Here is an 11,819-nt window from a genome sequence, read left to right on the forward strand (position 1 = left end):
CTGTGTTTTGTTTCCTTTGTAACTATTTATATACAGTTTGACATGTTTTAATATGATAGAAAAATAATAAATCGAAAATTCTAGGATAGGTAAAGGAGCATTTTAAGATGGAGAAAATACCAGCAAACGATATCCTCTTCAGTGAGTTTTGTACACTCTTAGAACAATTGAGCAAAAGGAAGAAACATAGGCAAGATCAAGATAAAATGTTGGCTAATTTTATTAATGATTTTAGAATTAATTCTGGAAAAGTTACTGATAAAAAGGTATTATAAAAACATTTCTTTATAATAATTTATTATGTAAAATATTTTTGATAAAGTTTTTGATCTTTGAAATTTGAATAGTTTAGGTATTAGTTAAATAAAGAGCATTCTTATAAGTATTAAAGAAAAACTTATGAGATCACCTCAATACCTATTCTGATATTGAAAAACTTCAGCCTCTATTTTATATAGTTATACGTTTTCATACATAAATATTAATTAAACAAAAGAATCTCTAAGAAATAGGTTCAATTTTTTAACTCCAATTTTCTGCAGTGTCGTGAACCGAAGGGAGCCTTGGCCTCCGACAACAAGAGCCTCCATTTGACTCTGTCCTATGCCAATGAGTTCATCTTTTCATCGGTATCTAAGACGTACTGTTGTATCCAAATCCAAAAATAATTGATTAGGTACCTACCATGGTACCTACTTAACAAATTGGTTTCATTTATAGATCTTAATATATAGAAACAAAAACACATCAATCAAGAAGGTTTTGTTACCATCAGTTACCATGTTTATTGTTTTGAGACCAAAACATTCGAAACATTTTCAATTTCAGAATTCCACATTCTTCCCTGTTTTGCGGCTGCTTCTACCAGATAGAGACCGTGAAAGGAGTCCTTATAATTTGAAGGAGACAAAGCTTGGGTCTCTGTTAGTTAAGGTCCTATCGCTGAATAAACAATCACATGATGCCCAAGAGCTCCTTAACTTTCGATCAGTGCATAATAGCGCACATGACAGCGATTTCGCCGGTGTGGCTTATTTCGTATTAAAGAACAGAATGACACAGAAATCGTGCAGCTTAACTATAGGAGATATTAATAAGGTGCTAGACAGAATATCCTCCGCTGAAGTCGGAAATAAAGGCCGTGAGTACCTATTGGAAATGAAATTATATTTAAAGGCGGCCCGCGGCTTTTCTTGCGTGAAATTCATGTTATCGCATTACAATCTTGCATATAGGTAACTATTTCCATTTCAATGTTTAATCTATCATCAAAATCGGTTCAGTGCTTTAGGCGTGATAGGAAACAGAAAGAGTTACTTTTAGAGTGGTACTAGTTAATAACTATTGGAAAAGTACCGAAAAGTAATCGATAGTAATAGGTAATAGTAAATGAAATTGGTGAGAAGTGTTTTACAGGAATAATTTGGCTTTGCTCTAATTTCTACTTTAAAATAAAGTCATAGTTACGATTCAATATTCTAATTTCATAGAAAATTGTTACACTTTACGCATTTCCCAAAAAAATAAATTGCGAAACTCCTGTAGAAACCAACCCACATTTATAATCGGAAAAACTCAACAAGTTTGATTTTATTACAGCTGTCCTGGATGACGCGTTCAGCTTTATTATTAAAAACTTAACTGCAGAGCAACTGAAATGGTTTCTAAGGATTATTTTGAAGGATTTAAAACTCGCTATGGGCACGCACAGAACCTTAGCTGCGTTTCACCCTGACGCTCCTGAACTCCTGGACAGCTGCGGGAATCTTAGCAAGGTAACTAAGTACATGATTTCTATTTATATTGTTTAAAATTTTAAAAGCCTATTCATCATTAAACTGCTGCTCGCCCAGTATGTATACTTAAAGCATTTTAACATTAGGTATACCTACCCTTGTAGCACTTGTAACACCATTGGTGAAAAGGGGTGGACCCTTATATTGCCTGTGCCTTTAGTGCCTGATATTAGCAAGTTGACAGACAAACTCTTCAGACTTATATCAGCATAGATATATATATTTAGTTAATCTGCAAAAACATAATTATTTTTAGGTGTGTGAAGACTTGGCTGACGGCGATACGCGACCAATAGAGTTAGGTGTGAAGGTGTTCTACGCAGTGAGTCCCATGCTATCAGAGAGGCTGGATATTACTCGTATATCCCAGCTGTCGTCGGATAAAACCTATCAGATTGAGGATAAATTCGATGGTGAAAGGTTTCAGGTATTTTATAAAATGTATTATGTAGAAGTAGGGGAGAGCGGGGATGAAAGTCACATTTTTATCTTTTTTTATGTAACTTCCAAAATACGTTGTTTAGGAATGATATTTGTATACCAAAAGATAGTGTAATTATTCTGTTACAAAATAAATAAACGTATTTTTGTGTAATATTATCAGTTGTAGAAATATTTTGTATTTTCACTCTAAAGAAAAATGTGACTTATAACCCCGGGTCAGGCATGGTTGTCACAATGCCTAGGGTAGGTAGTCACGTACTAAATAACAGGCAATTTATAAATAGAAAGTCACACTTTGGTCTTATAATTTTACGGAATAATTTTTAATTAAGAACTCTTAACCAAATGAAACCGTGTCTACGGTCTTTATTTCAGTCTGAATATTAATCAATCACAATTTTAGCAAACAATAATAATCGTGAGTCAATATAGAGTCATCAAGGACAGATGGACTTCCAGCAGGTTTGTTAGGGTGATTTTCCGGTGTTGATTGAAAATTTACGGCTAAAACAAACAACCTCAAAACGCAATTAAAGTCATCTCGCATACAGGGGGCTGGTTGATAGGTGACAACCAGCCCCCGAAAATTTGTGACAACGAGCCCCATAACACGTTTCATGAAAATAAAATTGAAAATAAATTCCGATCAATGAATATCTAAAAAACTATACTACGATATTATAAAACACATTTCATCATCATCAAATGAACTGAAAGATTATTACTGTAAAACAAGAACGTATAATTACGAGGTTCGACACAGCAGCACAAAAATTTACTTTTGCTGTGCGAAAACAATAAACACGTGTGAGGCCCTCACGGCAGATCGGAGCGGTCTGACGCGAAGTTGGGACAGCGTTTTCACTGTATCGCTCTTGCCACGCTGTTCAACAGACTTATTCGATAGTTCAGTTTTGTGTTAAGACCGCTGTGACAAACAACCCGTGAGACAACCAAACCCGGTCTCCCCTAGATGTTTTGGATTTCTCATATGACGTTTATACCTTACCCTTTCTGATTATTATTCTTGCGGATTACTTACTACATATATATTATGTAGGTACCTGGTACTTATAGTTAATTTTGAAGGATTTGGTATTTCTTATTTTGCTAAAGCTCTGCTTATGTAGGTATATTACGCTTGCGGAACTTTATTTGAATTGGTTTATAGTACTTTTCGTTTGTCTAATAGGTACTATTTGGATTATAAACAACTTCCTGTATTTTAACCAAAAATTGTGTTGTAGATTCATATGGAGGACAATGTATTTGAATATTTCTCGCGTAAAGGTTTCGCATATTCAAGTAATTATGGAAAAACATATGATTCAGGATTACTGACACCGCACTTGAAGGATTGTTTTTCGCCGGGTGTGAAAAGTTTTATACTTGATGGGGAAATGATGGGTTGGCATAAGGAATATCGATGTTTTGGTTCCAAAGGTACATGATATAATATTAGATATGTTATTGAAGTGAAACTTCTTTATCGGGGTTGGAAAAAAAAAAATTGTAACATTTTTTCGTTACGCGTGACATTTTTCCGTTACGCGCCATCTTTTTCTTATCCCTATCACGCGTGATTCGACGTATTTCTGTAAAGTTGCATATAGTACATTATTTTTTGAAAATTAAGGTCATAAAGATGTTTCACTTCTTACGTGTGTACACTAGTACACGCACACATTTTTTTTTTATAAAAAGCGGGCAAACGAACTGGTGGGTCGCCGCGAGTCTTTGTGAAGTTGTTGCCGGCCTTTTATGGAACAATTGAGTTTATCGTTCATATTTTTTAACTTCTTGGCAAATGTATCTTTAATATATTATAATCTTATAATTTTTCCTCACTAGGCATGGCTTTCGACATAAAGAAAATCACGGAGAACTCGAAATTTCGGCCATGTTTTTGCGCCTTTGATGTTCTGTATTACAATGGGAAGTCCCTGATTGGTCCGCTTGATAAAGGCGGGAAAACATTAAAAGAAAGACAACAAATATTAGACTCGATGTTTGTTAATCTTCAAGGAGTCATATTGCGTAGTAAACGGCAGATTATGAGAGAATCGTAAGTACATAAATGTTTATAAACAGTGTATAAAACAATAGACATATTATTTACAATATTTTTTTATCATTTTCATAGTGTGGATGTTTTAAATGCTTTGAATAAGGCCATAGAAAACCAGGACGAGGGTATTGTTGTGAAGGACGTCGACTCATATTACATAGCCAACCGACGAAACGCGGGATGGTATAAAATAAAACCAGAGGTAACTAACTTTTATATAAAAATATATTTAATCATAAGGCTTAGTCAATAACGTTTAAAATATTTTGTGCCCATCATCGTTGCTCTTTATACATTTTTTTTCAAAGTACCTTTGTAATTAGAACACACAAAATCATTGTACAGTAAAGTTAATTTATAGGTGTGTGGTACATTTTAAGTAAAAGTCCCTTTCAAATTAAACTGTGTGAAAAATAAGTAATTTTGATTAAGGAATAATTCCTTAATAAAAAATGACTTATTTAGTGACCTTATGCTTTGCTTACAAAAATTAAATGAGTTTTTCTATCGGTCTCAATAAATGCAACAACTTCCCGTCTTCAATAAAATAAATATAACTTAGAGTCTTCTGTGGATATAAACCATCGAATTATTTCAGTACACAGAGGGCGCGATGACAGATCTGGACTTGGTGGTGATCGGCGCTGATGAAGCCGAGAACAAGAGGCAGGGTCGGGCCAAAAGCTTCCACGTTGCCTGTCTGGATAATACGGGTAACTTTTATGAGCGTTTTATTATTTTAAACAGATAGCACTGATTTTATTTTTTGTGGTAAGTGGAAATTTCGTCTGAGTAAGAATTTAAGCGAAGCTCGCTCTACTATTTATTGTCTTTAGACTGCGAAGCGCCTACTTTGAATGATTGCAATAACAACACGCTCAATAATGGTTACATTTTAATTTGTTAAAGATAACCGGATTTAAAATTTAGTTGACTCTTATTATAAAGGTATGTATGTATTAAAGTCAAATATAAATTACTCAATGTCAACTGCTTCTTAAAAAAAAAACAACAACAATCAACTATTCCATAGAACTTGAGAGTTGAGTCTTGACAAAAAAATTAATAAGTGAAAAAAAGAAATGAAATTAGTAAAAAAAATAAATATCCTGAGCTTAATAAAATATGATTGAAGGGTATTAAATTGAAACTTGAAAGCCACACATTTAATAAAATGAAATTTTATTCTTACTACATATTCTTATTTCTTATCAATCTATCACAAATAAGTTAATTTGCTATTCTGTACAAACAACGTTTATTATCAACAATACGTCATAAGCTCATCTTCAGAGCAGGCCTTCAGACAGCACTCCATAACGATCTGCCTCTTGCTGCGGCTAACAGTGCGCGCCTCGTGCGGTGCCAACCAGGGCCCTTTGTTACTCGCTTGAGTCACCAGTTCTAGCCCTACGCTCTTTTCTGCTTTGTTATTGAACCAGGGCCCTTTGTGACTTGCTTGAGTATCCACTGCTAGCCAAGGCAATACGTTCTTGTCGGCTACGTTACTATCTCGAACTGATAGCGCTATCCAAGCCCCCATATCATTTTCTGCGTTATGGTTCGCTGCAGTGTCCAATGCTGCCCAAGATTTCACTCCTGTTCCGCCCAGCCAAGGGTCCGATTTCACAAAAGAACTGGTCTGACTCCTGTCCAATGCCCAAGCTCTGTTGTCTCGCTTCTCATCATACCCACAAACCATCGCTAGCGCCATAGCCAGTCGCCGCCCGCAGTACACATTCGGCTCCGCTCTCACCAGCACTACCAAAGACAACAGAACGATTTGTACCTTCATTGTATCGTTAGCTGCTTGCGAATGTGAGGTTGCAATACATTTTCGCGATTTTATACTTATTTTAATCATGAATATTCAGGAGATTCATTGATATTTTACACTTGAATGGGATTTTGTGTGGGATTGCTCTTTAAGGAGTACCTTATTATTACTTGTTACGTACTCTATCCATCATATCACCTACACAGATAAATATAGGTCATATTCTACGTATTTTCTCAGCTGGTTGAATGCGTAAGGCGGCTCAGACACGTTTTGGCCTTTTATTAAGCGTTTCAGTGATTCTAGACTCAAGAGTCTAGATTAAGATTAAGAAAGTTAACGTTAAGTCAGTTAAAGTTAAGTTTAGACCCTAGAATATTAAACGTCACCGTTCAATTAACTTTTCTAAAACAGTACACCGCTGTTATATAATATAACTAGCTTACCGCCCGCGGCTTCGCCCGCTTTGTCTAAAACCTAATAAATTATATACTAAAACCTTCCTCTTCAATCACTTTATCTTTTAAAAAAAACCGCATCAAAATCCGTTGCGTAGTTTTAAAGATTTAAGCATACAAAGGGACATAGGGACAGAGAAAGCGACTTTGTTTTATACTATGTAGTGATGATAAGTTATGTATATTTTTTAGTCATTAATTTCATCTACAAATAATATTTATTTTATGTATCGTATCGAAAAAAAAACACGTATTATATCGATAAAATAACACGAAATCTAATAGTCCGGGATACATCGCCCGTTTTTGCAAGTGATTACTATATCAAGCTAATTTTTCGTGAGTAGCTTTATTTTGATGAGATGCCCAATAATTTCATGTACGAAACTCTCGATTGTGGTAGCTACCAGAGGAAACAAGGATAAAATATTTTGATTTGATGGTTCTCAAATATTTATTACGCAATTTGTAGGACAATATTATGTCTGTTGAATTATATAAGTATTAAATAACATTAACATTAACATTGTATCCCGGACTATAACATTTAGGTCCAGCTAAACGCTGGGTAGCAGTCGGTCGAGTTGCAACGGGTCTAACGTTCGACGAAAGGGAGAAACTGTGCGCACTTTTGGAACAAAAATGGACGATCGCAAAGAGAACTCCACCACCGTCATGCTTGTTCTTCAATAAGGATAAGCCGGACTTCTGGATCTTGCCAGAATATTCGGTTGTCTTGGAAGTGAGTAATATGTATATAATTATATAGCGTATAGGAAATGAAATTGTGTCCTTATAATTTAAGTGTTGCTGTAAACCTATATTTAAAATAATCTAGTGCTGCTATATTTTTCTTTATATGGCAGAAAGTATCTTATTTTATCGTACTAGTCGCGGCGCGGCAGTCAATAATCTGTTTTGAAGAAGTAACACAAATCAGTTCAGTTATTCCAGGGATAACGCCCAAGCACATAATTTTAATCTAACCTACATTGACTAATTTCGTATCGTTTTAATTTCATTTTCTTCATAACTTTTTCTTTGTATTTTCTTCAATATTTCATTAGGGTTATAATATTGTAATATGTGAAAATAAATATTATTGTTTGATTAAGGTTCGAGCAACAGAATTAGTACGCAGCAGTTCGTCGGGAACGGATTATACGCTACGTTTTCCGCGCGTCATGAAAGTGAGGAGCGACAAGCCGGTGAACGATGTGCTTACTTTGGAGGAATTTCAGCGACTTGTAGCGGTAATTATTATATTTTTGACGTGACAACGTCTTATAATTCGATAAAGCCGGCTGCACGCACGAAAAAACATGACTCATGCGGCGTTACCTCGCTCTGAGGCGTTCCGTGTAAGGCTTGAAGTGCAAGCGAGAGCGCGGAACGAGCGACAAAGAAGCACAATCGGACATTGTCACGTTCTACTATCGTCAGTAAACCGACTTTACAGACAACCAATTTTTTTTGATTAGTTAGAGCCCTCTATTAGTGTTAAAAATTTATATCTAATCGAGACTAGTGTGAACTTAATTTTATGCAGGTTAGCTGCATAACAAAACGATGACTAACAAACGAAAACGCCTTATTTATTAGATTATTTAACTAGGGAAGAATAAAAAAATACTGTAGGTAAATTCATCAAATATCTTCAATTTGGCACTAATACTTGGCCTTAGTAAAAAAAAACATTAAACCTTGTTGATGGAGAATTGCTCTATCTGCTCTATTTAAATTCTCCCTACTTAAAAGACTAGTAAAAAGTGACCGCCTCCTTGGTACAGTGGTTCATGCATTAGCGTAGAACCGAGGGGTCCTGGGTTCGATTCCCGGTGGAGACGAAGAAAAAAAAATGTCTCGGTCTGGCAGGACACAGAAGGCTGATCACCTACTTGTCCCTATTGAAAATCGATCAGTGAAACAGCTGTATGGATAATGCATCTGTCCCTTACCCCACTAGGAGACACGGGACTTCACACTACTTAAAAGACTATATTTTCTCATCCTCGCAGGAGAAAAACGCAGTAGTAAAACTCAGTACCAAACGGATAAGCGAAGATCAAATAGACGCGGTGCTATCCAAAACGCGACGTACGCGTACATCGAAGGCCATACAAGTTAGCGACAAATTTCGTACAAAACAAACCGGCGACGTACATGTTACATCTAGTGCGTTACGGGATAGGGAAGTGTGCGTGCTGTCTGGGGATGGGGGGAGTGGTGGGGAGGGGGGGAGGGGGGAGTTGGTGAGCATCGTGGAGATGCATGGTGGCAAACATGTGGTGAATCCTGGTGAGTTTGGTGTGGTGGTGAGTGGTACATTTGGGTGTAATTATTTCTATAAAAGAAATATTATGTTATTAATAAATGAGATTTTGAAGTTTGGACGAATCAAAATCGACCGATTGATTATAATACACAACTACCTGCTACAGAATAATATATAATATGGCAATACGAATTCCTCTGTTCTTTATGAACCTTTTTTAAAACTTTTCAGCCATTCTAATAATAACGAAACATACAGACATGCCTTATTTCACTGAGGTTTAACTTCAACAGATAGTTAAAATCTATGAGAAAAGCTTACCGATTAAAAATCAGATATCTCGGAAAAGCGACTCGAAAGCTTTTTACATTTTCTCTATATCTTTGTCCCTATAAGAGGGTGTATCCCTTAACACACAATATTAAATTCACCCATTTTTGCAGGTCCGAAAACCTGGTGTAGCGTTGCAGGAACATTAAGTTTTCGTATCCGAAAACTGATAGAAAGTAACAAATTCGATATAATAACAGCATCATGGCTGCGGAATCTTACTATTTCTGAAGTTCCTTGTTCTTTATCGCCACTAGACATGTTGTCAATTAAAAAGGAAACCAAAGTTGCGTTGAGTTTGGAATTTGACCCTTATGGAGATAGTTTTAAGGAACCGATTGACGAAGATACGTTGAAGAAATGCTTGACGAAAATGGACAATGAGGTATGTATACTAAAATTACACAATAAATTTATTTGGTAGGGCCTGGGGGGTAACCGGCATCTCTTATAGCAAGCTTATTAGAACATTACTATGTCTTTTCGTACCGTGACACACTTAACGCAAGCTTGTTGCAGCGTTAAACTGATTTTGTTTTTCTAGCAATTTTGATGACGCCACTCGTAATAGTTCACTCAATTATTGGGACCGGTGCGAACTGCGATCTATTTGACAATTTGACAGTTATCAGATAATATTAGAACTTTACATCGGCTTGTTCGAAGAAAAGGCTTCAAACCTTTTGATTTAAGAAGAATCGTGTACCTAAATAGTAAACAAGTGCGTAATCATCACGAGTCCCTATGAGATATGGGGGCATCATATGAACAATTTGAAAATACAATATAACCTACAGATTTATCTGTGTAAGATAAAAGTAATGTATAAAAGTAAGTACCATACCCAATGCAAATCTATTTAAAAATACGTCTGTATAAGTACACATTCTCCACTTGTTATTTCTCTGTACTATAATAAAATGCAACTATACTTATTCCCTAAACATAAATTTTATCTAATACTTAATGTAAATCTATAAAAGATTGTTTATTATTTCTTCATGATTCAATATATTTTATCATGTTATATTATTTATATAATAAAACACTTAAAAGTAAATCTACACTCAAATGCACTACCCATATTATACTTATGTTAGGGATCTCATTTAATTTTGAGAAATAATACCATTATTTATTTCCAGATTCTACAATCAATTCCAAGCACTAGGGATAAGATTACCCAGAGTAACCACTGGAAGCATTGATAGTATTCAAGAAGCCATACTGCCAGCGCAACATGAATATATTTTTTTCAATAGGAAGCAATATTATACTTTAAATGTTTAAGTGCAATAAAAAACATTTATAAATCCAAAATCTTTATTTAGTCCTTTTTATTTATTCATTGACAAATCATTTGCTCCTTCACTTCTCTTGATATCATTTATATAAAAAAGTGATAAAATATGGAAGTATTCGAAATTAGATTCAATTCTATTTAGCTTAAATATTTATTAAAAACAATTAGGTAGATATACATATAACTCAAATCCAAATTTGTAAGTTAATAGCATATTAAAAACACCCTTGATTAAAAAAATTAAATTTTATTTATAGTAAGTACCAGCCTTTAAAACTTAAAATGCAATAAACAAAAACTTTATATTTACATCACAATGAATAATTCCTACACTAACAGCCTTACTTATAAAAACTGACTGATCTGTTGCTTAAGCAACTCTCAGTTAAATAACTCTCAACTCCATAAACAATGATTAAAATAATCTTACTTATAAACCTGTCTCAGCAGTGTCTCAACTAAGTAACGTCAATATATTTTTTTCTAGTAACATTATCGAAATAAAACCCGCTATTCACGTAAAACTTGACTAAAAATGTACTTTTTGACAAATATGAATGGTAGACTTTATTTTGTATGACGTTTAACTGACAGGTTATTGATAACTTTCAAATTTCAAACATTTGTCGTTAACACAGATTTGAGATTTTTGATAAATTCAAATTCAGTTTTAATTTAAAATGAGTTCAATGATCAATAAACGTTCTCGTTCGACGAATTGGAGTGAGGAGGATAAGGTACGTAATGTACACAAGAAATCTAATAGAATGTACTTATTTCCTTACATGTTTTAATGCTTATTAATAAATATATATTGCTCTTTAGAAAGTGCTTCGAAAATTAGTGCTCGAGCGAGCACATATATTAGAGAATAAGGATACATCGACTAACACAAATACAGCAAAAAAACTTGCATGGGAAGATGTTTTGTCTTGGTTGGTGTTGGTTATTTTAGTTTTACTTATTCTAACAGTTTCTTGTATTTAATAAATTGTTACCTGTAATAACATTATTATTGTTTTTATATTTCAGTTATAATATCATTTCAAACCATAAAAGGGACTTAAGCCAAATACAAAATCAGTGGAGGAATTTGAAGAATCGGGCTAAGGCTTCGGAACACAAATTTAGAACGGCAAGAAACATGACAGGCGGGGGACCTCCGCCACGAAGTCCTCCGCCCGAAGATCAAGAACTTATAGCAGCTCTTCCTAATGAGTTTGTGGTTGATAACAATCCTTTTGATAGCGATGCAACACATGGCCAACAGGTTTATATTTTTTACATTTTCTACTGCTATTATTCCTTAATTTGGAATATCCATTAAGGGATAATAGCGCTATGCATATATAGTTTTTTATTGTGAGA

The 11,819-nt window shown here is 34.6% G+C and overlaps 4 protein-coding genes across 6 annotated transcripts in view; 3 read left to right on the forward strand and 1 right to left on the reverse strand.

Annotated features, from left to right (window-relative positions):
* LOC149907957 (protein rolling stone-like) overlaps positions 1-11,819 on the forward strand; it is a 75,280-nt gene that overhangs the window by 53,338 nt on the left and 10,123 nt on the right. The gene's annotated exons all lie outside the window — the stretch shown is intronic.
* The window catches only part of DNAlig4 (DNA ligase 4), an 18,706-nt gene continuing 6,994 nt past the window's right edge, over positions 108-11,819 (forward strand). The window contains exons 1-12 of one of the 3 annotated variants that reach the window (XM_090103088.1): positions 108-266; positions 829-1,141; positions 1,600-1,775; positions 2,053-2,223; positions 3,488-3,683; positions 4,092-4,305; positions 4,384-4,510; positions 4,907-5,021; positions 7,095-7,285; positions 7,659-7,796; positions 8,562-8,841; positions 9,262-9,533. In XM_090103088.1, the coding sequence (XP_089959214.1) occupies positions 108-266; positions 829-1,141; positions 1,600-1,775; positions 2,053-2,223; positions 3,488-3,683; positions 4,092-4,305; positions 4,384-4,510; positions 4,907-5,021; positions 7,095-7,285; positions 7,659-7,796; positions 8,562-8,841; positions 9,262-9,533 (2,352 nt within the window). Of the gene's footprint in view, positions 267-412; positions 760-828; positions 1,142-1,599; positions 1,776-2,052; positions 2,224-3,487; positions 3,684-4,091; positions 4,306-4,383; positions 4,511-4,906; positions 5,022-7,094; positions 7,286-7,658; positions 7,797-8,561; positions 8,842-9,261; positions 9,534-11,819 lie in introns of those variants that run through there. The other 2 variants (XM_090103090.1, XM_090103089.1) reach the window with 2 other exon arrangements.
* The window catches only part of LOC149907966 (uncharacterized), a 13,717-nt gene continuing 7,404 nt past the window's right edge, over positions 5,507-11,819 (reverse strand). The window contains exon 2 of the mRNA XM_090103098.1: positions 5,507-6,069. Within this exon, the coding sequence (XP_089959224.1) occupies positions 5,573-6,022 (450 nt within the window). The 5' untranslated portion in view covers positions 6,023-6,069 and the 3' untranslated portion in view covers positions 5,507-5,572. The remainder of the gene's footprint in view (positions 6,070-11,819) is intronic.
* LOC149907967 (uncharacterized) overlaps positions 10,847-11,819 on the forward strand; it is a 1,639-nt gene continuing 666 nt past the window's right edge. Inside the window, exons 1-3 of the mRNA XM_090103440.1 lie at positions 10,847-11,188; positions 11,277-11,386; positions 11,484-11,721. Of these exons, the coding sequence (XP_089959566.1) occupies positions 11,132-11,188; positions 11,277-11,386; positions 11,484-11,721 (405 nt within the window). The 5' untranslated portion in view covers positions 10,847-11,131. The remainder of the gene's footprint in view (positions 11,189-11,276; positions 11,387-11,483; positions 11,722-11,819) is intronic.

Source organism: Colias eurytheme, chromosome 6, assembly GCF_061535395.1.
Source record: "Colias eurytheme isolate Ceu_HAF_F1 chromosome 6, ilColEury1 Martin Lab GWU primary, whole genome shotgun sequence".
In the NCBI taxonomy this organism is placed as follows: Eukaryota; Metazoa; Arthropoda; class Insecta; order Lepidoptera; family Pieridae; genus Colias; species Colias eurytheme.